This window comes from Crinia signifera, chromosome 5 (assembly GCF_055691185.1).
Source record: "Crinia signifera chromosome 5, ASM5569118v1, whole genome shotgun sequence".
NCBI classification, from domain to species: domain Eukaryota; kingdom Metazoa; phylum Chordata; class Amphibia; order Anura; family Myobatrachidae; genus Crinia; species Crinia signifera.
Window position 1 is genome coordinate 12,647,736 of NC_139221.1, and position 26,613 is coordinate 12,674,348.

The 26,613-nt window shown below is 48.6% G+C and overlaps 1 protein-coding gene across 2 annotated transcripts in view; it reads right to left on the reverse strand.

Annotated features, from left to right (window-relative positions):
- Positions 1 to 26,613, reverse strand: part of PTH1R (parathyroid hormone 1 receptor) — a 249,146-nt gene that overhangs the window by 152,406 nt on the left and 70,127 nt on the right. The window contains exon 1 of one of the 2 annotated variants that reach the window (XM_083186691.1): positions 16,488 to 16,514. The exons of the other annotated variant lie outside the window; for it this stretch is intronic. Coding sequence (XP_083042817.1) covers positions 16,488 to 16,499 — 12 coding nt within the window. The 5' untranslated portion in view covers positions 16,500 to 16,514. Of the gene's footprint in view, positions 1 to 16,487; positions 16,515 to 26,613 lie in introns of those variants that run through there. 2 annotated transcript variants of the gene reach the window in all.

A 26,613-nucleotide genomic window follows, 5' to 3' on the forward strand; every position in this document is an offset into this window, starting at 1 on the left:
GGGCTCGCTGCGCTCGCCACTCTGCGCTCGTCCTTTGCTATAATTATCGCATATGTTAGAGCATATGCGATAATTATGTAGGCGATCTGGGGCAGTAGGGTGCGCAGATGTTAGAGCATTCCCCCCATAGGCTGGGTTTAAAAAGGAACAGTCAGGAGCTGATTGGACGGTAATAAGGTACCAGGCACTATATCACTTCTCCCTTATCACGGCTTCATACACCTACCCCTTATTTGGCGCAAGCACTTCCATATCTCATATTCCTATTACAGTATGTTATATTTCTGTTGGTGCCGAGTCTTCTTACCCGAGTCTCAGAAAGTCGCAGCCTGACACAGCTATCGCTCAGGGACACGCTTACTATATCTTCAGATAGATTTGGGGGCTCAGTAATTAGGTGTCACCGCGTGAGAAGCCGCCTGCGGAAAACGTTCTGTACTCTACTGAGAATTTTCCATCCAATCCAGAGAACCGCAGTTATCTCTGACCTGTCACTGAGTCACAGACGGATGTGTTACATAAGCACCAATGTCCGAGCAGATGAGAGCAGGCAAATTAAATCCCTTCTAAATATATATATATATATATATATATATATATATACCATATGCTATCGGTTCTGAGGTAAGACTGCAGGTGTCATGGCAGCCGTCAGGGAAGGAGCAGAGGACCAGCTTACGTTCGGATGACGGGAATAGAGAATAGATCAGAATTGTAATTTCCTTTTCCTCACAGCCTGAATTCCATCCTTGTTCCTGTGAGACTACCAGGTCTGTATATTAATCCTTGGAGATAAAGGGCCTTATTCAGACCTGTTCGCTACGCTGCATATGTAACAATTGTTATTATTTCTGCTTTTCCAGTTGCCTGGGTGCTATCAGATTTGATGCGGAATGACAGAATCTGTGAGATGAGACTTTGTGGGATCACAGCGGCGCTGATACAATGTTTTCCTCCTCTGTGTTACCGACTGTAACCTCTGTATTACCCCTCATACACGAATCACATCATTGGCAAAGGTGCACAGACCCTATACTGTGGGTATGGGGGCACTGGGGTGCCTGGCTTATTCATCATGACCTCTGCTCTACCGCACAGGAGCCAGGATACGGCTGGAGTAAACGCGGATAGATATCGGGTACTTGTGTACTATCACGGCGCCCATCGCACTGCAGATATCGGCCGATGCGATATCGGCCGATGTTGTACAATGCCATACAATGCGATGGGATGCGATTATGAATTGCATAAGCACCCTAATGGGTGCTTACAATGCTTAAATGCACCCCCACGCCACCCCCCCAAGTATAAACGTGAACCCGAAGCGTGGCGAGCGCAGCGAGCCTGCGAGGGGCGGCGGTACGCGTCCTACGACCTTTTCATACCCCCACTATCCACGTCGGCGTGGAGGTGATTTTATAAAGTGTGGCGAGCGCAGCGAGCCACCGCACCCGAAGCGTGGTGAGCGCAGCGAGCCCAGCGAGGGGACGCGGATACCTTCACAGGTATCCGCGTCCCCTAGCGGGGCTTGCTATGCTCACCACACTTTATAAAATCAACTCCACACCGACGTGGATAGTGGGGGTATGAAAAGGTCGTAGGACGCGTCCCGCGCCCCTCGTGGGCTTCACAGGTATCCGCGTCCCCTCGCGGGCTTCACAGGTATCTGCGTCCCCTCGCGGGGCTCGCTATGCTCGCCACACTTTATAAAATCAACTCCACACCGACGTGGATAGTGGGGGTATGAAAAGGTCGTAGGACGCGTACCGCCGCCCCTCACGGGCTCACTGCGCTCGCCACGCTTCGGGTTAACGTTTATACTTGGGGGGTGGTGTGGGGGTGAATTTAAGCATTGTAAGCACCCATTAGGGTGCTTATACAATTTAATATCGTATATGCGTTAAAATCGCATAGCATGCCATCAGGATTAAAAAATCTGGCGACTAATTATCGGGGGCGCCGTGCTAGTACACAAGTACCAGATATTGTCATGAAGGGCGTGACTTCTAAACTTCATAAATGTCGCTGCGGTGATATCTTTATTACCTGGGTCAAGATTACAGGGGCGGAAATCATGTGGCCCTTATTCTGGTCCGTTGACATGGAACAGAATCTTCGCAAGGGCATCGATGGTGGGCGTATGCGTAACATCCATTCGCACACCCCTGCGAGAGAGTCGCCCTTGCCAAGGTGGGGTTTGGTGGACTCGCAAGGCTGCAATCCACCAGAACAACCCCCTAAGAGCAGCTGCAATCTGTAAGAGTAATATTTGGACTCCTGTGCCCTGTAACGTGTCTCTGTGCAGGTTCCGAGCGCCCTGAAACGTTCTATAACTGTCACAACCTGTCTCTGGGGGAATGGAGGAAATCACCAGAAATGAGGAGAAAAGGATAAAACTCTATTTATTGAGCCTCAGCGAACGTATTCCTTCTGCAGAAAGCCGAGAGAGTCAGCTCAGGTCCGGTGACATTAATTCCCTTCTACAAATGAGCCGCGGCAGGCGCCTGAAGCTAAAGAGATTTTATTCTGCTGTCCGCAGTTCATACTGTAGGTCCCTGCCACATTGGCTTATCCCTGATGTGGTCTGCGCTGTGTCATCTCTGGCCTCTGAGAGCTGGTTCTGGCACCAGCAGGCCACGAAAGCCAACGGACTGCTACATTTTCTGTTGTAAATCCAAAGAGGGACCGCGCACTTTGTTCCTGACTGAGACACGATCACTCGACTGCGAATTCGCACAATGGCCGATTAAGTATACACTGCGCATTTGTATGGCCCACGCATGCGCAAGGCCATCCTACGGTGTAGTCCTGCAACTTTTTCTATACGCGCGCCATTAATAAAGTGATTGACGATTTGTGGGATTGCTAAGAAAAATGCTAGGTGTGCTGGGTAAATTCTAGGCATGCTGGGAAAATACTAAGCGTGCTGGGAAAATGCTAGGTGTGCCCGAGGGCCGGGTGGGAGGGTGTGTGACATCAGCTACGGGCCGGATACGCCTTTGTCCATCGCAGCCGCTGAGTAAGTCTGGACTCAGCAGTGTTATGTCCCGTGTAAATATCATTGGATGGTGATCCTGTGTTACGATGGATTTTGGACATTTTTGCGTGTGGCCATACATGTCCATCAGCACAGGGAACACATTGTCGCTAGGCGGAATTTCACTGTAGCGGGATTTCACTGTGTGTGCGTTCAGTAATGAATCAGCCACTTGGATCACATACTCAGAGTTTAATACAACTAGGTTGCTTTGGGCCACAAAGACATCTTGCGGGGCCCCGTGGCTGGCTATGGATATGATCAAGGAAAGTGAAATGATCATGGGGGGGGATGCTCTAACATCTGCGCCCCCTTACCGCCGCCCATCGCCAGCTACCGCTAACATAATTGTGCTGTGACATATGCGATAATTATGGCAAAGGACAGCTGTTTTGCGGTGGGAGACAGTGGCAGAGGCGTAACTACTTTTTTTGCGCCCCCCCCCGCCGGACATTTCGGGTGCCCCCCCCCCCCCCCGAAATATTAACCCCCTCCTTACCCGTCCCCATTGCCGCCGGCGCTTCTGCCTCTCACCCGACACGCAGATCTGTGTCGGGTGACGGGCGGTCCCCGGCTCCGGCTGCAGTGCTAATATAATAACAGACACTCGGAAAATGGCTGCCCCCATACAGCATTATGGGGGCAGCCATTTTCCGAGTGTCTCTTATTATATTAGCACTGCAGCCGGAGCCGGGGACCGCCCGTCACCCAACACAGATCTGCGTGTCGGGTTAGAGGCAGCGGCACCAGCGACAATGGGGTAAGGAGGGGGAGGGCAGGAGTCGGGACCAGGTGGTAACTATAGTCCCGCAGACCCCCCAGGCGCCCACACCTGCCTAGCGCCTCCCCGCCACCGCGGGGTCTGCGGGACTATAGTTACGCCACTGGACAGTGGGTCCCACCGGGACCCGGCGGCTCCCCCCTCCCTCCCTTACCCGGCGCTGCTGCTGCTACTGTGCCGGGCTCTCCTCCTCCCTGCACCCGGAAGAGGATCATAGTGCAGGGAGGAGGAGGAGGTCACAAGTCCGGGCAGCACAGTTCTGTGCTACCCGGACACAGGTGAGGGGGGGTCGGTGCGGGTGGCGGGGGGTGGTGGGGGGCGGTGGTGGGTCGGTGTGGGGTGGCAGTGGGTCGCATTAGAAGCCCATAGGCTTCTATGGGGCATTGCCAGATTTTTCTTGGGATGCCCCCCGTCGCGAAAACCTCGGCGGGGGATGCTTAGAGCATCACAAAATGCGGTAAAAACCCAGATAACAGGGTTTTTACCACATTTTTAGTTTAGAGAATCTCCCCCCATGTTTGCTCAGTAAAATATACCTTCAAGTATAGTGTGTACTCCAAGGGGGCTTTGTGCTTGGCCCCATAGATGGTGAAGGATGATGCAGGACCCCACCAGATAAGCTTTGGTTTGGAAAATTGGGATCTGCAACCCCTTTCCTTGACGGCCCTGTTCCGGCATTGCAGGCATGGATGTAAAAGTGTATATTCGCTCATTTGCAAATATAGACTTTTTTTAAAAGAAAAAGCACATGAGGAGAGAGGGCCCTGCTTGTGAGAGCTTACATTCTAAAATGGAAAGGCAGACAGACTAGGATGACACAGATGGGGTGCAGTGAGTGTGGAACAGAGGGTTAGGAGGAGAGTTTGCTGGGTTTGGGGAAGAAGTGGGTACTGGGAGGCCATCTGAAGTGTTGTAGAGAGGTAGAGAATCTGAGGGAAAGGGGGAAAGGATTCCAGAGATAGTTAACAGCACGTGAAAAGTCTTGGAGGTAGGTGTGTGTGTGTGTGAGGGGATAGTAGCCAGCTTGCAGGTTATGTACATTAGCGATGAGGGCAGGCAGGAGTGTGAAGGGAATTAAGTTCAGAGACAAGAAGTGAACAGATACGAAGATAATACAGAATCTGGTGCATAATTATAAGTGATCAGGAACACCTATTTGGAATGGATTGCATGACCTGAAGAGCTTACAATCTACCTACAGTAGAGGGATGTATTTGGTTTTCTTTACTTGCTTTCCCTGAACATAATCCTTCAATGTCTGTATTTTCGGGCTACATCGCCCTCTCCCTCGCGACACATTTTTAAAGCGCTATTTAACGAGAAGCAGTAATTTGATTCCGTGTAATAGGACACGATCCCGTGTCTCAGATAATAGAATACTCCCCTATTTTCCGTAACATCCTGAAGCCGCTTCCAGACAACATTTTACATCTAAAAAACCATTAAATACAACAAGAGAGGAGACAGCAGAGTCATCATTAGGATCCCTCGCTGTCTATGGCGCTCGTCTCTGCGTTAGAAGATTCTGAGGCGACGCCAAAATGCTTCCAATAAAGACTAAATTCAATCTGGATGTTCTGATGCCTCTCAGATGGTAACCAGCCAGGATGTCCCCATTCAGACACTGCAGTGCTGGTTAGTATTGGGGACGGAGGGGGTATGAGTGTTCCTCTCCATTTAACACGGGTTTCCTCCAGACCCTCTGGCTGGACCATTGGAATGAAGATTAGATTGTAAGCTCTGCTGTAACAAAGGGGCTGATTTGTACAGATAGCTACAGTATTGAAAGCAGGAGAAGAAGTACTGTGCTGTACCAATACTAAAGGCCCCCATACACTAGGGCGATTCACATGCAATTTGGGCTCTTTTCATGCAATCGTAGTGATCAGTTGAGTAAAAAGCATCCAAACTGCATGTGATTGACAGCAGGTCCGATACGATGTGCAGTCCCGCGCTCATTGTACCAGAACATGCGAGTCGCACTGGCTGCAGAAAGAATCTGTTGGATTGCTTGTGAGCTGGACAGGCTTGGCCGGGATCACATGCGATATATCACAAGCAAAAGGACAGTGGGCAACTTATCCGAGGGGAGAAGTCGCCCTATTGTAAGACCAGCTTTACATTACACCAAGCATAGAAGGAAGAATAGGAAATTCCTGTAGTGTATACGTACCGAGAATTACACCCAGCATAGATAGCATCAGAAGAAGTACTGTGCTGTACTGTACTAATACTGAAAATGACACTCAGCATAGCTAGCAGAAGAAGTATGGTGCTGTACTGTACTAATACTGAGAATTACACCCAGCATAGATAGCGGCAGAAGAGGTACTGTGCTGTACTGTACTGGGAGTTACACCCAGCATAGATAGCGGCAGAAGAGGTACTGTGCTGTACTGTACTGAGAGTTACACCCAGCATAGATAGCGGCAGAAGAGGTACTGTGCTGTACTGTACTGAGAGTTACACCCAGCATAGCTAGCAGAAGAGGTACTGTGCTGTACTGTACTGAGAGTTACACCCAGCATCGATAGCGGCAGAAGAGGTACTGTGCTGTACTGTACTAATACTGAGAATTACACCCAGCATAGATAGCAGAAGTACTGTGCTGTACTGTACTAATACTGAGAATTACACCCAGCATAGATAGCATCAGAAGAAGTACAGTGTTGTACTGTACTAATACTGAACATGACACTCAGCATAGATATAGATAGCAGAAGAAGTACGGTGCGGTACTGTGCTGTACTGAGAGTTACACCCAGCATTGCTAGCAGAAGAGGTACTGTGCTGTACTGTATTAATACTGAGAATTACACCCAGCATAGATAGCGGAAGAAGAGGTACTGTGCTGTGCTGTACTGAGAGTTACACCCAGCAGAAGAGGTACTGTGCTGTACTGTACTAATACTGAAAATTACACAGCATAGATAGCAGAAGTACTGTGCTGTACTGTACTGAGAGTTACATCCCAGATAGATAGCAGAAAAGGTACAGATGGAGCCGACCTCATCCTTGCAGTGGATGGCGTTTTCTACCACCATCCACGCCGGCGGCCAGCTCCCGCTAGGGGGGGCGTGCGCGCACAAGACGACCGCGCGCCCCATGGCAACGGAGCTTGGCGGGGGTCCCCGTTGCCTCCCCCGTCGTCTCCACCGGTCCCCCTCGCCGCCCCGACCCCCCTGCCCTGCCTCCTGTTCTCATGCCCTGTAACTTCCGCCAGTGGGGACCCGCTCACCCTGTGTTGTCCACAATCCCCTATCATGCTTTACCACCCAGCCTCTTGCTCTCATGCACCCTAACTCCCACCCAGTAGGAGGAGACACTGACTCAGGGGCACCGTCCTGTACTCCTGTGCTGCCACGCTGGACCCTCACCCACTGGCAGAAGCTACACACTGTCCCACACCCTCCTCTTTAGTCCCCTGTATGCCCACACACCCCTATCACTACCCAGATTCCTGCTCTCCTGAACCGTAACTTCCACCACTGGGGAGTCGCTGACAATATGTTGCCCACATACCCCTATCATGCTTTACCACCCAGCCTCCTGATCTCATGCACCCTAACTCCCAACCAGTAGGAGGAGACACTGACTCAGGGCCACCGTCCTGTACTCCTGTACTGCCACGCTGGACCCTCACCCACTGGCAGAAGCTGCACAGTGTCCCCCGCCCTCCTCTTTAGTCCCCCATATGCCCACACACCCCTATCACTACCCAGCCTCCTGTTTTCCTGTGTCGTGACCTCCGCCAGTGGGGAGCCGCTGACTCAAAAGCACCATACTATACTATTGCACACACACACACACACCTAAACAACATGCACACACAGCCCCCCCCACACCCACAAATGTCACTGTACCATCCACACTATCAATATACATCTTACTCTGTAACCGCTTTTTAATTAAACAAAACAATACACACGCCCTTCCAAATCATATGCTCTCTATTTAACACATTTCACATATAACTCAAATTGCAATACAGGCATCTTTCATACAATTCTAACCATCTTTCTCATATACAAATGTTCACAAATTAAGGGGGCGCAGCCCCTCACGCCGGTGTGAAGAGCGCCCGTAGGGCACAATGAATCACCTAGTTCATTATATGTGTGTAGGATTAGTATATGGTCAGTATAAGTGTACAGAGTGCACGTTGTACAGTGTGTAATCAGCATTACAGTCCAGGTGGTAATATTAGCAGTGCACATAGATGGCATAATCAAACTGACAGGTTCTAAATGAGTCATGTGTGCTTAAACGTGGATATCCTGAAAACCTGGACTGTAAGGACACCTTCCGAGCAGAAGGTAGGACCCTTCCCTTTATGCATTTTGAAATGAAACATTGATTGGGAAATGCGTTAAGAAAAAAAAAGCTGGGTAGGTTCCTGCCCGTGTCCTGTCCTCACACAAGGTATATACTATATACTATAGGCAGATGTTACATTTACTGATACAGTAACGTCACAGCACTGAGCAGTGATTGGTCAATACTGAGTGTTACACAGTGACCAAGGGACACTGGAGCTCGCCCTGGTCCGGTACTGATGTGATTAATAGCATCCAACATTGGCTCCTCAGTTGTAGATTGGAAATGAGCCCCCTCCCCAGCAGGGGGCACTAGTGTCCTCAGGTGCTACAGGGCGCGATGAGCGTAGATTGTAGTAGTAAATATTAGTTATGGTATTGAGTCAGCGCCGGATAACTCCAGGAAAACTCACCCGGCGCTGCACGTCTCGTCCTCGTTCCCCCGGGATTGTCGTCGTGCTGGGAATATTGATCATGGCTGCTCATTCATTATTAATACCAGATAGCTGTGATTGTTTCATACACAAATCAATGCGGCTTGTCCAATTCATCAGGATTACTACAAATCCAAACAGCACTGATCTACAGAATCTCCCCATTGTCTAACAAATAACACAATAAAATTTGCATCATTATCTTACATTGTAATTTCAGCTGCGTTCCTTCACATTCCCACTATATTTATATACACACTAGAAAGCCCGCTCAAAGAAAATGCTTCGAAAGCTAGTCTGCTACCTTGTGATTGCCTCTCTGTAACTGTGTGAGAGAAAGAGATGTAGCTTCACTCGCTTGCCAACAGATGGCAGTGTTTCGGGGACTAACAAATGGACACTAGACATATATAAAGATGATATACACACACTCTGTGTATAATATGCCCAGCAGCACAGAGTATATCAGGAGATGAGAGACGTGTCAGTGAGGACAGAGCTGCATGTGACAGAGGCAGTGACATGATGTGAGGAGGGGAATGGAGGCAGCAGCCACAGACTGAGAGTTATATAGTGGGAGGAGCAGGGTCCCCAGCAGCACAGAGTTTATCAGGAGATGAGTGATGTGTCAGTGAGGACAGGGCTGCATGTGACAGGGGCAGTGACATGATGTGAGGAGGGGAATGGAGGCAGCAGGAAGCCACAGACTGAGAGTTATATAGTGGGAGGAGCAGGGTCCCCAGCAGCACAGAGTATATCAGGAGATGAGTGATGTGTCAGTGAGGACAGGGCTGCATGTGACAGGGGCAGTGACATGATGTGAGGAGGGGAATGGAGGCAGCAGGAAGCCACAGACTGAGAGTTATATAGTGGGAGGAGCAGGATCCCCAGCAGCACAGAGTATATCAGGAGATGAGTGATGTGTCAGTGAGGACAGAGCTGCATGTGACAGAGGCAGTGACATGATGTGAGGAGGGGAATGGGGGCAGCAGGAAGCCACAGACTGAGAGTTATATAGTGGGAGGAGCAGGATCCCCAGCAGCACAGAGTATATCAGGAGATGAGAGACGTGTCAGTGAGGACAGAGCTGCATGTGACAGAGGCAGTGACATGATGTGAGGAGGGGAATGGAGGCAGCAGGGAGCCACAGACTGGGAGTTATATAGTGGGAGGAGCAGGGTCCCCAGCAGCACAGAGTATATCAGGAGAGGAGTGATTTTTCAATGAGGACAGGGTTGAATGTGACATGATGTGAAGATGCGAATGGGGGCAGCAGGAAGCCACAGACTCATTACATTTCAATTCTTTTTTTAGCTTTTGTATCAATATTACCAAACAGTTCTAGAATCAATACAATTCCTGATGAAGCATATCTATTTGTGGCAAACTAAAAACTGATCAGGATTTAATAAATCAGGAAAAAATTGCCGTAAATCTCAATAGCACACAAACATCTATAGGAGGGTAAATTGGGGCAGGCAATCTGTGCATGGAAGCAGCTTAATTTACAAATAAAATATAGGTCTGGAACAGGAGAAAATACATCTTTACGATACAGAATGTTTAGAATTTTAATAGTGGGTCATTAGCAGAACCTCTAATTACACTATAATCTACATCAAACCTCAGAATTATGTAACCGTAGAACAGCGAGAGTTCACGGGGCCCCAGGCTGCTCGTATATCACTTAAAACATTTCTGCTTGTGAGCTTAATGTACAAATAGAACGATATTGCCCCCATGTTCGGTAACTCCATCCTGCTTACGATGCAATTTGTGGGTTAAAGATCGTTTCCAAATGAGTTGGCATTTTCTTTTTTTTACTTCGAACCGCACATGTGCCTATTTTTGCCGGTTTTTTTTGGTCCACAAAGACCCACGATGCTCTTGTTCTCCGCAGCCGAGTTCTCGCTGTATGAATAACTGTGTGGTACGGCAATGGGCTCCAGATGTTTTTAACCACAGCCGGTGGGGGGCCCTTACAGAAAGGGATGGTTTCTCTTTCTCAAAAATAAACAGTGGAATCATTCAGAGCGTTCTCCACGCCGCAGAAATGCCGGCCCCACAGCTAGCGGGATCCGGGGGAAAATCAGGATCAGGGAACCACACCCCGAAAAGTTAGCATCTTTCTGATCTCCTTGAACATGGTTAAGTGATGATCCGACTTCCGCCCAGAAAAAAAGACAGACGCCCCCACCCCCCGGTAAAAAAAGATGCATGATCAATGTCAGGGGGCGTGGCTGCGACCCCATAAAAAAATTATCAGGGGGTGTGGCCATGTCCGTGCGGCTGTCCTCTCTCTCCCACTGCCCAGCTTTTTGCTAAGGGGGAGGGGGGAGCAGGACCCGGGGCCCCTCTATCAGACCCTTGTGCTGGTAAAAAGTACCTGCTCCCCCCCTCTCGACACCACTGCACAAGCGCATCACAGTCACCATAACGAGAGGAACATCATCTCCCCAAGTGAGTCTACGGTCACACAGACTGACTTCAGCAGTGGCGAAGCTGCCGCCATATTTCTATGTGTACAAGATGGCAGCTGAAGACAGATACGCGGGCCAAACATTACCAGGACACGCTGTTGCCGCCACTCTCTGTTTCCTCCTGTAAATGGTCCCTTCCTGTCACATTACCTTCCGTAAATAGTGTTCCTTCCTGCCAATCACTTTTCCACGAAACCCTCATTGTGCGTAGCATTGCAAAAATACCTTTGTGCGCGTGCTGTGCGATCATGGACCAGGCGCGGTCTGCCGAGTTATCTGTACATCAGCAGTGCTTGCGAACAGGAATTAGTAGGCTAAAGCACCATTACACGGATTCAACGCATAACGAGTCAGCTTTGTAGGTGGCGAACCGCGTTAAAGTTGTAAAGAACAAGATGAGAGTCTGTGCGGGAAGACAAGACACAAGAGGCAAAACCTGAAGGCACGATCCCTTCTCTGTTTAAACCAGTAGATGCCCCCATACTGCGAGGGGATTGTGATTATTATTAATAGTAATAATAATATAAAAGTTATGTATAAAGCACCATGCAATGATCAATGTAAAATGCAAATTTTTCCTTTATGAAAGGAACTGATGTTCAAGTTATATTTTTGTAACTGTAACACAAAAGGGTAAATATAATGTACAAATTGGGCCACTTTTAAGATACCAATGGATCGGCCGGAGAAATCGGGTGATAAGTGGCAAATCGGATGTGTTTCAGCTCCGATTCTGATCCGATGTATGCACCTGTGCTCATCGACTCAGAGCTGCACGTAAGGTCTGTCGGATCGGACAGCCCCCCCCCCCGGTACCCCCCCTCTAGCAGCGGTAAATGGGAACACGTGCGAAATATCACATGCAAAAGGAGCGCACGCCATCCCTCCGAGAAGTCGCATAAGTGTATGGCCAGTTTAAAACGCAGCATCGAATCACCTGCGTGAATGTCAGACATCAGGTTAATAATAACATTTATGCTGGCCGGGTCAGGGATGCAGCGCCTGAGTACTCAGAACCGGCGCCAGAACGCCCAGAAGATGTTACCAATATGCCTCCGTTTTCTGGAACGTTTTCTGCCACTAGCCGTCATTATGGCAAATGCTAATAGTCCAACCAATTAACATGGCAGTGAGGTAAATGGGTCAATGGCCCTGTCTAATTAATTATTAAACTTTTTAAATTGGTTTTAAAAATATACATCTGCACCATATTTTGTCATCCATATTATACTTTCTATGATTAATGGGCCTTATTCTGATCGGTGCGGATATTCCCGCATGCGGACGGACCGCCGATGTTGATCGTCTGCGCATGTGCAGAGGTCACTCTGCGCATGTGCAGGCGATTTCGCCGCACGGATTCTTTATACGCCGCACAGGGGGCGTAGAGGGGCGTGAGGGGCTACTTAGCCTCATTACCCTATGCATACGCCCCGCGTTTCATGGGCGTTCCCATGCAAACGCGGGGCGTATGCATGGTAATGAGGCCGTGACGCGTGGGTACGGGGCGGGCATCTGACATCGCCGGATGTCAGCTGCCCGCCCCCATACATGATTTCACACGGACAAGTGTCCGTGTGGTCTTGTGTTGCGGGACCTGGTGGAGCGTGCGTCCCTGCATTCGATGTTCGGCGACCATCGAATGCAGGGGCTGCTCCCAAGACGGAGGAGGCGTATCCCCGTCCTATTTCATGCGGATCGCCACATATCCGCGTACGGACGGCAGGTGGCGATCCGTATGGAAGGCGGGGATTCGCCTGCACGGTTGCGGCCGCATATTCTGATCGGGCCGCACCGATCAGAATAAGGCCCTAAGTGACAATAGAAAACCGCCAGAGAGTATTCTGACGCCTCGATATTCTTGGAACGTTTCGCCACTTTGGGGGAATATACAAACTATTATCCCGTTCAGATCAGCTGCAGCCGAGCGCATTCATATTTAATTACAACAGGATGCGATGTATCAGTGGGATTACAATGTCAATGGTTTATTGTGCGGTTTATTGTATTAAACAACAATTACAGGATGTTGACTTTGAATAATTTATCAGAGAAAAAGACAAATGATCATTTCCAGTCTCCTCCATCACAGAACTGGTTAAACAGGACAATGACGAGCGATGACGGCGCGGAACAAAGCGCTGATTGCGAGATTCGGACTGAGTCGCTGTCTGAATCATCAAGTGTTTAACACAGGATAATCTCATCACTCTCCCACTCCAGTGCGGTCCAGGGGCCTGATTCAGGCATGTTCGCTGTTCTGCAAAATTAACTTTGATATTTGCCGCCCATTCAATTCTGTGAGTGAATTGTGGAAATAGCGCTATTTGCTATATGCCTGAAAACTATGCGCAATTTCTGAACCATCGAAGGCTTATCAAGGCCGGCGCAAACTGGTGCACCCACCTGACATATGCACCTGCACAGAAATGCATTTGTGCTTGAGCATACGCAAGACATCGAGCTTGCATACGAATTCGTATACGAGCGTAGCAACCAGAATAACCCCCAAATTGCGAGGGGATTATGGCTAGACCCATCTCACGAAAGAGAGACCCGTCAATGTGTTTGTGGTTTCACTGAGGGCCAGATGTATCAAGCTTCAAAATGTTATATAGTGGAGAGTGATAAGCAGCCAGCCAATCAGCTCCTACCTGTCATTTTTCAAACCAAGTCTGTAATGTCACAATTAGGAGCTGATTGGCTGGTGGTGTATCACTCTCCACTCTATCACTATTTGAAGCTTGATACATGTGGCACTTATGGGGTGATTCACGTTGGATCAGAACAGGGCAAATTTGGCCCGTTCCAATGGTGGGGGATGTGCACATGCACCAGTGGGGGCAGGCATTTGGTGGGGCGGCGTTTCAGCACTCGGTGAGCAACAATGTTCGCTGCTTACTGAGCCAAGCAGAAATAGCCCCTGGATCTCTGTCCGCGTACGTATTCTCATTGTGGGCCAGATGCACTAAGCTTCAAAAGTGATAAAATGGAGAGTGATAAACAGCCAGCCAATCAGCTCCTGCCTGACCTTTTTCAAACACAGTCTGTGACATGTCAGGTACACACTGTACCTACTCAGGAAAGAGGTAGACTGTTGGAAGCATTGGATTCTATGGGGGAGATGTTCCAAGCCTTGGTGACACATAGAGCAGGCAAGTTTCCCTAACAACCAATTAGCTTCTACAGTAACTGTCATTTACTGAGCACAGTCTATGAAATGACAGTTACTGTAGATGCTGCCTGGTTTATTTGCACTGCTTCCCCACTGTATCACTCTCCAAGCCTTGGTGCATCTCCCACTATGAAAACGGTAGATTTGAGATATTTACTAGAACCAGACTTTTTAGTGTTCCGTTTGCTCGGTATCTACAGAACATAGCAGGGTCTCGGGTTATATGAGGGGATGGTGTGATATAATCACCGCAGCTATTACCTGGAGGGGGGGGGGGGGTACCTAGAACGCTGCATTAGAAGAAAGATACATCCAGGCCTTTTACAAGGTTAGCACAGAGTAAATAATGTCTTTCCGTAGTTATACTGGTCTGGAGGAAACAGACCCCTGCGTAATTGGCAAAAACCAGCGCTCACCTTAATTAAATGTACTGGAGCAAATATTTGCATGCGGCAGTGACACCGCCGGGCTGCAGAGACAGAACAGGCCTTTATGGCCGCGGACGGGAATTGTAAAGTATATTACTTGTAATTAGCAACTTTCAAATTGGCCAAAAATTGATCTGGCTGTCAGGAAGCGTAACTGAGGCCGTTCTTCATTCAGACGTACGGGCCGTGAGTGTGCGGCCAGCTCCGGCCGGCATCAAGTGTGCAAAGGCTGGAATTACCGTATACACACACCAGGACGGAGCCCCCTGGGGATGATGGGGGAATAAACAAATCTGCCTTCAAACAGCCATTGCATGGTGCAGACCAGATCAACCCCTTTAAGGTTTGCGAAGTCGGCCGGATCCGGCGAAATCAGGACATAGGCCCTTATTCTAGTTCACTCTTTCTGACAAAATCCTTCTTAGATGGACAAAACCATGTGCACTGCAGGTGGGGCAGATGTTACTTGTGCAGAGAGAGTTAGATTTGGGTGGGGTTTAACTTCAAAGTGAGATCTATGTTGCAGTGTAAAAATAAAGCAGCCAGTATTTACCCTGCACAGAAACAATATAACTCACCCAAATCTTATTCTCTCTGCACATGTTACATCTACCCCACCTGCAGTGCACATGGTTTTGTCCTTCTAAGAAGGATTTTGACAGAAAGAGTGAACTAGAATAAGGCCCATAGGGTCATAGGTCAAAACCTATTTAGGTTGTCATGGAAGCCAACATGATTTACGTTGACACATGAAATAGGTCGACATGGTTAAGTTCAACACAAGCAGTAAGTCAACAATGGGAAGGTCGACAGTTAAAGGTTGATGTGAGGTTTTCATGTTTTGAAGGACATGTGCCGACACTTTGTCCATGTCGACATTGATGGACAAAAACTGTGGAAACTCATGTCAACCTTTTAACTGTCGACCTTCCTATTGTCGACCTAATGCTTGTGTCAACCTTCCAACCCGGTCGACCTTAGCCATGTCGAACTAGTTCACGTGTCAACCTAAGCCTTGTCGACCTTCAGTGGCCGAACCAATGCATGTCGACCTAATATGGTTGGACCGTGGGACCCACACCCGTCAGTGAGGTCGTGTTGGAACACTGCCCCGACATATCCCTGTACTGTCACTATTGGTCCAAGATCCTGAGTACACAGGGGTGCGGTATACCTCACAGGCAATGTCTACTTGGGCAACTAAAAAGCCGACGCATGGAAAAGGGTGACATGAGTTTTTCATGTTTTTTTGGTGTCAATGTCAACACCTGAAGCACTTGGACCCTCAGATAGCGTAGGGTATACCCTGGCATGGCTCGCCTAGTACCCCGGACCGCTAACACAGCACTTGGCACACGTTTCTGTTTGTATTCGTATTTTGTCAATGTTGACCTAGACATTGTCTGGGAATCATCCGGATCCCATATACATGACCCTTACAATCTAAGATGTCTATAATCATATAATAAATAGGAACAATGGATAAATCATTCAGAAGCTGATGCAAAAGGCCAAGAAGGCTGATATATACGACCGCATGTCGTGTGTAATCAGAAAGTAAATGGCAGGTTGTTTGGTGCCTGCTTCCGAGTGCTAGAATATACCCATAGACGTCTGTGTTACATCCACAGGGGCAGAAAAGCTTCTTCTGCTAAATGCTTGGATGTAAGAGAAAGAGGATTCCATATAAACGTTCACAAAAAGCCCAAAAGGTCTAAATATATAAACAGCCTCTGACACCGTATACAAAGCGCCGCTCAGTTCTGACTTTCTTCTGCCATAAAAGAAATACCAAATCTATCTACAAACACTTCTATTTCAGATAATGCCGGCTACCGGGTGACACATGCCGGATGCGTTGGGGAAATCACTTATCTAGACAGCAAAGTCCCCTCGGTGCCGAATGGATCCCAAGACGTTACGTCAGCGTTTGAAAAGTCGCTCGTCAAAGCGGCCTATTCACAGCTTGGGCGCAGGAGTCGCGCTTTTAGGAATTATCTCTGAAGAACACTGCAAATCCATTCTCACTTCCTGCCTTCCGCAAAGCACCAGCGCTCCTTCGGGAAATGCCAAGCGAGAAATAGATTTCAGCCTCAGAGTTATCCCTGCAGTAATAATGACCAGAGACCAAACTCATGTGCAGAGTATATATATATATATATATATATATAGATAGATAGATAGATAGATAGATAGATAGATAGATAGATATGGCTAATATAAAGTACAAACATTTATATGAGAGATTCAGCTCTTTCATCGTTCTTCAAAAATATTATATTTTTTTCATCTACCTATCTATCACCCCCTTCCCCCTACACAATCCTCACCAATGCCGGCAGGCAGTGACGGACTGGCTGTCGAATTGGCCCAGGCATTTGTGCACACGCGTGACATGAAGTCGGCCATGCATCGGGCATTATTGCGATGCTCATTCCGGCTTGCAGGAGAGAGGGGAATAGCCGCATGTGATGTCCGCCTCTCTCCTGGACCCAATCGGTGCACACAGAGAGAGACACTGGACCCGTTGCGAGCTTTCGGTGACATATCGGCCCATCTGGCCATAAGTCTGCATTTGCCAGAAGTGCCAGATGGCCAGTCCGGGCCTTGTCGGCAGGGTAGGGAGCTACGGTAAGGGGTGCGGATGTTTGATTGGAGGAGCGAAGACCATTCTGAAGCTGCAGTCTGGGCATCATAAACATGGACCTCATTTGTCAGCAGATGCAGGACGAGGGAGCGGGTCGGTAACTCTGAGAGGGATTGAGCATCGCTAGAGATATTCAGTGTACGCACTAGGCAATATAGTAAAAGATAACGCCCCCGTGGGCACACATAATGCTTCACAGGACCCAGCCCGCACACCCCAGGGCTAGCGAGCACGTCTGAATCGGACCCATTCTCTGTAAAGCGATGCAGAATATGTGAGCGATATATAACAAACAGGTAATAAATAACACCTGCCCTGCTTGTCCATCTATACAATGTATTCTACAGATCAGCTGCTTCGTGGCACTTTGCTGAACTAAACGTGGGCAGAATAACGTCCTGCAACTGTGGGAGGCGTAATTCCTGAAACACCCAGAGAAGCGTCTGCCGAAAGCAGGAAAGGGAAGGAAAATATTATGGTTCTTGTGTAGTTTCACAGCGCCACGTTACGCTACGCTGTCAGCGTAGGCCAATGACCCCAGTGCAATAAATACCACAATTTGCGGGTCTAGGAGGAAGTGGGGCTTAAAGGACACCATTTGTGTATAATTTTAGCCCTTCCCTGAAGAGCTGCATACCTCCCAACTTTGATGGAGGGAGCAGGCGGGACAATGCTGATGTGGGGGGCGTGGCCAAATTTCGGGGGCATGGCCTATACTCGCGGCTCCCCCGTGAGGCCACGCCCCCATTTTGCTGCTATGGGGGCATGACCCAGAGGCTCTGTGAGCCTCTAGCCATGCCCCCAGCCCCCTGGCTGCGGGAATAGACGCTGTGCGCACAGCGTTTATTCCCCGCTGCTTAGCAGCCGACAGGGGGGACTCCCAACAGCCCCCCCCCCTCACCGCCGGACACTGCCGGCCGTGGGAGGGACAGCGGAACAGGCCCTGATAATCGGGACTGTCCCGCTGAAATCGGGACTGTTGGGAGGTATGGAGCTGACAATTGCAGTATTTGTTGGCGAGCAGCAGAGATGGGGCGTGTCCGTGGGCATGCAGGAGGCCAGGACAATAAGATCAGTCCCCGCCCCCCAAAGTGCCCCTGACAGTTTCCTCTTTGGGCTTCTCCCAGAAAGGAGAAAGAAACAGTAAAGTATTACCCAGTAGCAGGGCCGTCTTTTCGCTGGGTCTCTCCCCTTTCTGTCGACACTAGTGGCTTGTCTTTATCATACCCAGAAACAGAGATATCTGCAGTCAAACAAGCTGCCCTTCCACCGGAAAATGATGAATATTAAGCCCACTCCATTATCCAACCCTCCCCTGCGTATAAAACACCCCCTACCTCCCTGGGAGTCATTTACCCTTCATTCAGCTCAGTGCCACCTTCCACACGTTAGTGTTCACCCTCCCACCGCCTGTGCAGTAAAGGAGTAATTAGCAGAAGTTACTGCTCCAGGTCCTACATGTTGAGTGGAAGATAGAGCACCCCCTGCCACCCGTGGGACATCAAAGCTGCTGCTGATAGCACCCCCCACCCATAGGATCGGAGAATGGGTAAGGACCCCAGTGCATTGCATTGCCCAGGGGCCCACACTGCTGTTAAGACGGCCCTGCCCAGAAGTGCCGGTTTCCTGGGAATGCTGACACGCCTGTGAGCATGTAACCCCTGGCAACTGTTTTTTAGCAAGGGGATGCAAAATTACTAGTATTAAAGCAAAGTGATAACGTGGAGAGAGGTAAAGTATCAACCAATCATCTCCTAACTGTAACACGGCAATGATAAACCAGACCGAATCATTTCTGTATGTGACTGTATGCGCGGGTACAAAATGTGCAGCGATGCGAAGGTTTGGCGGCGTAATCATTACAGAAATGAAATGCATAAGCGTCCCAGTACTATAAGTGTCTCTATGTGCCGCAGTTCGCTAGCCATGCCCTTGATGCACGCCGCATGCAGCCTAATGCTGACCACATGTTTACAAAATAAAGTCCATGGATTTCGGGATAATTGTTACATCATGTCGCACATTTCGGGGAAATATAAATCTACAGAACGGATCTAACCTTACGTTATCCCAGCCGCAAATGTCATCATTCTGTCCCAGTTCAGCGCCGGAGATTTGGGTAATATTACTTCCATAAACAATGAAAATGTCTTTACTTATTAGACGCCGAAAATGGCGTGGTACAAATTCTGTGTTGTTATAAGGAAGGACGGAGGTTAATCCCCCTCATTACACTGGGAATGGAACATGTGTGTTGTGTTAGGGTAAGTCTCTCTGGGACTATATCATTCTTAAATTAATATAGTAACATCAAGTCTCTGTGTTGTGACCCTACAATGAATTCCTCTGCATTCACATACTATGACAGTACCTTGCAGCAGCCATTGAGTTTAGATAGATGAGCATCACCCAGGGTAACGTGTATGCGCCCAGGACAGTTTACATCCACTTACTGTTTTATTTTTCTATTATTTCCTTTATGTTCAGCTCTTAAAGGCAAGGTGTATCAAGTTTTAGAGAGAGATTGATCATTCCAATTGTAAAGCACAAACAGAATATGACAGCGATAAATTACCCAACCACAGCAGGGCAGGAGCTGCTGCAGCAGCCAGAGCAAGTCTCTAACCATCCACCTACCCTTCCCAACCACAGCAGGGCAGACGCTGCTGCAGCAGCCAGAGCAAGTCTCCAACTATCCACCTTCCCTTCCCAACCACAGCAGGGCAGGAGCTGCTGCAGCAGCCAGAGCAAGTCTCTAACCATCCACCTACCCTTCCCAACCACAGCAGGGCAAACGCTGCTGCAGCAGCCAGAGCAAGTCTCCAACTATCCACCTTCCCTTCCCAACCACAGCAGGGCAGACGCTGCTGCAGAAGCCAGAGCAAGTCTCCAACTATCCACCTTCCCTTCCCAACCACAGCAGGGCAGACGCTGCTGCAGAAGCCAGAGCAAGTCTCCAACTATCCACCTTCCCTTCCCAACCACAGCAGGGCAGGAGCTGCTGCAGCAGCCAGAGCAAGTCTCTAACCATCCACCTACCATTCCCAACCACAGCAGGGCAGGAGCTGCTGCATCAGCAAGAGCAGGTCTCCAACTATCCACCTTCCCTTCCCAACCACAGCAGGGCAGACGCTGCTGCAGAAGCCAGAGCAAGTCTCCAACTATCCACCTTCCCTTCCCAACCACAGCAGGGCAGGAGCTGCTGCAGCAGCCAGAGCAAGTCTCTAACTATCCACCTACCCTTCCCGACCACAGCAGGGCAAACGCTGCTGCAGCAGCCAGAGCAAGTCTCCAACTATCCACCTTCCCTTCCCAACCACAGCAGGGCAGGAGCTGCTGCAGCAGCCAGAGCAAGTCTGCAACTATCCACCTTCCCTTCCCAACCACAGCAGGGCAGGAGCTGCTGCAGCAGCCAGAGCAAGTCTCCATCTATCCACTTTCCCTTCCCAACCACAGCAGGGCAGGAGCTGCTGCAGCAGCCAGAGCAAGTCTCCATCTATCCACTTTCCCTTCCCAACCACAGCAGGGCAGGAGCTGCTGCAGCAGCCAGTGCAAGTCTCCAACTATCCAGCTTCCCAACCACAGCAGGGCAGGAGCTGCTGCAGCAGCCAGAGCAAGTCTCCAACTATCCACCTTCCCTACCCAACCACAGCATGGCAGAAACTGCTGAAGTAACTGAATGGGCGCTTTGGGGCCCAGGCCCTACGAGGGCTACGAACTGTATCTCAATGCTAAAAACAACAATATAAATAAAAATTGTGATGCACCGTAAGGACCACAATATAGTGATTTAATGAAGAGCGGTAATATTTTGTAATCATTGTTACACAATAAGCTCCCATTGACCAGGCATTATGTAGACAGCAGCCACAGTCGCTGCGCTGGGGCCCGCACTTGCTCCGCACCCATTACCACCCCGCTGATTCCCCCTCCAATAAATATTAATGATGTTTACAGACAGGAAACCCTCGCACTCAGCACACAGCTCGTCAATGGAGCCAGGAAAGGTGCTTTCACAAGTGTTTCGGGGGGTCTTTAAACGCTTGTAAAATAATCCGGTACTCTTTACCTAGAACGGCGCCGCCGATCAAAATCGTGGTCATCGCGGGTAAAAATCGCGGTGATCGCGGTAATCGCGGGCATCGCGGGTAAAATTGGATGGTCGCGATGCCCGCTATTACCGCGATCACCGCGATTTTCCCATAGGAAACAATGTTAAAAAGCCTGATTGACCGCGATTTGACACTTAAATGCCTCAATGGACCCGATTTTGGCATATAAATCAATGTAAAATGGGCCACACAGCCCAAATAGGGCCAATGAACCGTTAAATGTCCCCCCAAATTTTTAACGCCACCCCACGATCCACGCCAACCCGAAGCGTGGCGAGCGCAGCGAGCCCGCGAGGGGCGGCGGTACGCGTCCTCCGACCTTTTCATGCCCTACTATCCACGTCGGCGTGGTGTGAGAATATAATAGTGTGGCGAGCGCAGCGAGCCACCGAGCCCGAAGCGTGGCGAGCGCAGCGAGCCCCGCGAGGGGACGCGGATACCTTCACAGGTAGACGCGTCCCATCGCGGGCTTCACAGGTGTCCGGGTCGCCACGGACACCTGTGAAGCCCGCGAGGGGACGCGTCTACCTGTGAAGGTATCTGCGTCCCCTCGCGGGGCTCGCTGCGCTCGCCACGCTTCGGGCTCGGTGGCTCGCTGCGCTCGCCACACTATTATATTCTCACACCACGCCGACGTGGATAGTAGGGCATGAAAAGGTCGGAGGACGCGTACCGCCGCCCCTCGCGGGCTCGCTGCGCTCGCCACGCTTCGGGTTGGCGTGGATCGTGGGGTGGCGTTAAAAATTTGGGGGGACATTTAAGGGTTAATGGGCTCTGTGGCCCATTTAACATTGATTCCTATGGCCAAATCGGGTTGATTGAGCCATTTAACACTAAAATCGGGTCCATCGCGACTTTTAACATTGTTCCCTATGGGAAATCGTGAGCATCGCGTCGCGGGCATCGCGGGTGCGTTTATGTGCGGCCGCGACGCGACCGACACGATTTTTATGTTTTACATTGATTTCAATGGCAAATCGCGGGCATCGCGTCGGTCGCGTCGCGGCCATACATTAATGTACCCGCGATGCCCGCGACGGGCGCCGCACTAAGTAAAGAGTACCAATAATCCTGCTGTATAAATTGCTTTGATGGGTAATATTAAACCGATTATCTTATAAATATACAGAATGCAAAACCTATTCCAGCCAAGGACACCGTAGAATTTGAAAACCCTTTGCATCGGGGTAACATCGCCCTAAGTATTGATGGTCTGGCTGGTCCTTGGTATAAGCGGACAATGGGCCTGATTCTGGTTCACTCGCAAAAGCAAATTCTCTCTCTAATGGACAAACCATGCTGCACTGCAGGCGGGGCAGATGTAACATGTCCAGAGAGAGTTAGATTTGGGTGAGTTATTTTGTTTCTGTGCAGGGTAAATACCGACTTCGCTATTGTTACACTGCAATGTAGATATCAGTTTGAAGTACAAATCCCACCCAAATCTAACTCTCTCATGTTACATCTGCCCCACCTGCAGTGCAGCTTGGTTTTGTCCACTAGAGAGAGAATTTGCTTTTGCAAGTGAACCAGAATCAGGACCAATATATCAGTTAATATTTGTGAGCTATTAAGTTCCCCAACTGCTACAGTCTCTGATTCTCTCTGGCAAAAGCAGTACCAATATGTTTCTATGGAGCCTGCTTTATTATTACACTGCAATTTAGCCCTGTGTTTGGACACCCCTCTCCCAAATCTAATCTGTTCACCCATGTTCCATCTGCCCCTCTGTAGTGCAGCATGGTTCTACCCAGGTTCTCAATTACTGGATAATGCTGCATGTAGCCCACACATGCTGGCCAGTTATATTCTCACAATGCAATGTAGCTCTAAGCTAGAACACACCATGCTCACATCTACCTCTCTGCACATATAACATCTGACTCCTGCAATGCAGCATGAGCACCTGTAACTGAGCAATTCAATTACTGGCTACTTCTGCATGTAGCCTACACATGCTGGGCAGCTTTATTCTGAAACTGCAATGTAGCTCGAAACTAGAACACACACCATCCACACCTAACTCTCCATATATGTTCCATCTGCCCCTCTGCAGCGCAGCATGGTGTTACCCAGATGCTCAGCTACAGTACTTGCTTCTTTTTTTTTTTTGCTTTGCTCCAAACTCAAAATCAGCTATACTGTATGTATCCAAATCTGTCTTAAAAACCACAGTATGCAAGGTTGCAGCCTACACTTAATCTGTATCATATCTAAGGGCGATGGACAGAAGTCAAAGTCTCTGCACAACAGAATTCTGTCCACCCTTTTAAGTCCCGAAATCCCCTATTTCTCAGGGACCTTCTCTTCCCTAGAAAACAGGTGGATGATGTAGGGCTTCAGCACTCATTCTGTGGACTATGGTATCTCTGTTTATGCAGCGTGATAGGATGAAATATCCGCTCGGATATCTTCTGCATGCAATAAGAATGAGGGACAGAAAGGTTACAATAATTGTTTAGCCAGGGAAGTTCAGAAGTCACATAGGAGACAGCTGGAGACATCTAGTGTGACTCTTCCTCCCCGAGGGGGCTCATTGTGGAAACAGAGATAAGAAGACAGTTCTGTGAATAGGTCTCACTGGCACTTTCCATGAACACAGCGGCTGGGGACGTGGGACTGTAATGACTGATTTCTGATAAGAAGAGGCCGCTACAAGCCACACTCATAAAGTGATCATTGAGGAACTTTGGGGAATTAATGGGGCTGTGCCCAAGCGAAAACTTGTTCAATACAAACAACTTTGTTAAATGTAATGGAGTAATAACTCTGGGAGGCAATGGAGTCATCTGCCTCCGGGCTCCTGCTCCCAAGGGGGCACCTCTCCTCCACTGCCAGTTTGAATCAGTTAATTGAATGCTGATGATATGGCTTCTGTTGCTGACTGCCTCTCCTAGCATCATTTTTGCAAGTGTCACAGCCTGTATTAGAACCCAAGACCTGTCTTACTGGAGACAGAAACCTTACTGATTGACAGTATTTGGGGGGCACCAATATTTATCTTGCCTCCGGGCAACTGGGACGAACTTATGCCACTGGTACAAAGGAATCAGTGAGTGGATAGAACAGGAGGTGCCAACCAGCTGAGACCTGACTGATCCGCTGGGCTCTTGTAGACACACAGTGGCCGTATACAAACCAGCTTGAGGATTGAAGATTTCCGCACCTAGTTTTCAGTGGAATAGTAATTAAGTACACACCTAGGGAGAGAAGACACTTTCAGATCCTGATCTCCATACTAGAGATGTACAAGGGAATGCAATTATTTTGATGGGACGTGTCAGATAGATATAACCACAACATTCCTGCGTAGGGACCCCGCGTTTTCTTTCCAGCCAATAATTAGAGGTTGCTAAGTTCTGTGTTATGATATGCTTGGGGGGGGGGGGGGTGATGAAACACAAAACTGTGAAAGTCTGGGCAAAGTGTTTTGCTATATGGTAACGTTATATAGTGTAGGCACATACCAGCGGGTGACACACTATGGACAGCCCAGTTACTTTAACAGTGATGCTGGTTTATTGACAGATAGCAGGTACAGTTGTACGCACTGTTACATGCACATTGGCAATGGAGCGGAGCTTAAGCAGAGTGGGGTGTCATGCATCTGCCGATGGGTAGGGATGGGGGGGGGATGCTGGAAAGAATTATAGCAGGTATTATCCAGCTCTATCATAGGTGGAGACTTCTGTATCCCATCATGCAACTCTACATAGTAAGGACAACATGGCCGCTGCACATGCTCAGTAGAGGTCTTGGTGGCGGGATAGGGCATGAAGCCATCCTGAAGTCAGTGCAGTAGCGTACTCTTATTTTGACACTACTAGCCTCTCAGACTGGTTAAAAAAACTAAGTGCAGATGCAGACATTAGCCATGCAGACTGGGACATCAGACAAAAATATGCAAATCACTTTGACCTTTCAGTGTCCAGCTGCGGATGGAAGCGAGAAAACCCTCACACAGGAGAACTGGAACAGAAGGACCAGCTGCAGCACTGTCACCCTACGCAGCTGCCAGTGGAATATGTAGAAATGCATTGCTCGTATTTGCGCGGGTGTAGTTCCGTAGCATGTGCAGAATAAAGATGCGCAAGTTACGCCCAACAACAACAAGCCGATTGTGTACAAGGTATGATAGATGTTCTTTTTAGCTGATAATTTACAAGGATGGAATAAGAGAATATTCTCAATGGGCAGCCTTGGCAGAAGAGCTTGTAATCTAAAATTAATAACAACCTTTAGAAATTTACATTGCGCACACATCTACTGCAGAATCTGCAATGTTTCGGTCATTACCATCAGTCCCTGTCCCAGTGAGCTTGCAATCTACAGTATATTGCCTGCTTGATGGACAAACACAGACTAAGTGAAGCATGGGGAGAACATAAAAACTCCTTTGTGGGAATGGAACCCAGGACCTCAGTGCTGTGAGGCAGCAAGCTCATCCTTGTGCTACCTTCTTTCAAACTCATATAAGGGATACTCTCTATTTTAACCCCTTCCTGACAGAGCTAGTTTTTGCGTTCCTGACAGAGCCATTTTTTTCAAATCTGACATGTCTCACTTAAGTGGGGATAACTTTTTTTTGCTTTTACTTATCCCAGTGATTTTGAGATTGTTTTCTCGTGACACATTGTACTTCAAGTTAGTGGTAAATTTTCGTCAATACAGTCTGTGTTTTTTTGTGAAAAATACCAAAATATCGTGAAAAAATGGAAAATTTAGCGATTTGCAAAATGTTAAATTTTCTGCTTGTGAGACAAATAATCTTACCACTCAAAATAGTGAATAACTAACATAGACCATATGTCTACTTTATGTTGACATCATTATTTCAACTTCCTTTTAATTTTTTGGGACACTAGGAGGCTTACAATATGAATAGCAAATTCTCAAATTTTCAAGAAAATTTCAAACACTGATTTTTTTAGGGACCAGTTCAGTTCTGATGTGACTTTGAGGGACTTGTATGTGAGACACCCCCATAAATGATGCCATTTCAAAAAACTGCACCCCTCACAGTATTCAAAACAGCATTTTGGAAGTTTGTTAACCCTTTAGGTGTTTCACAGGAATTAAAACAAAGTGTAGGTGAAATTTTAAAATTTCTTTTTTTTTGCAGATTTGCAATTTTAATACATTTTTCTAAGGAACACAGTACATTTTACTAGAGAAATGTGACTAAAAATTGATTCCCCCAATT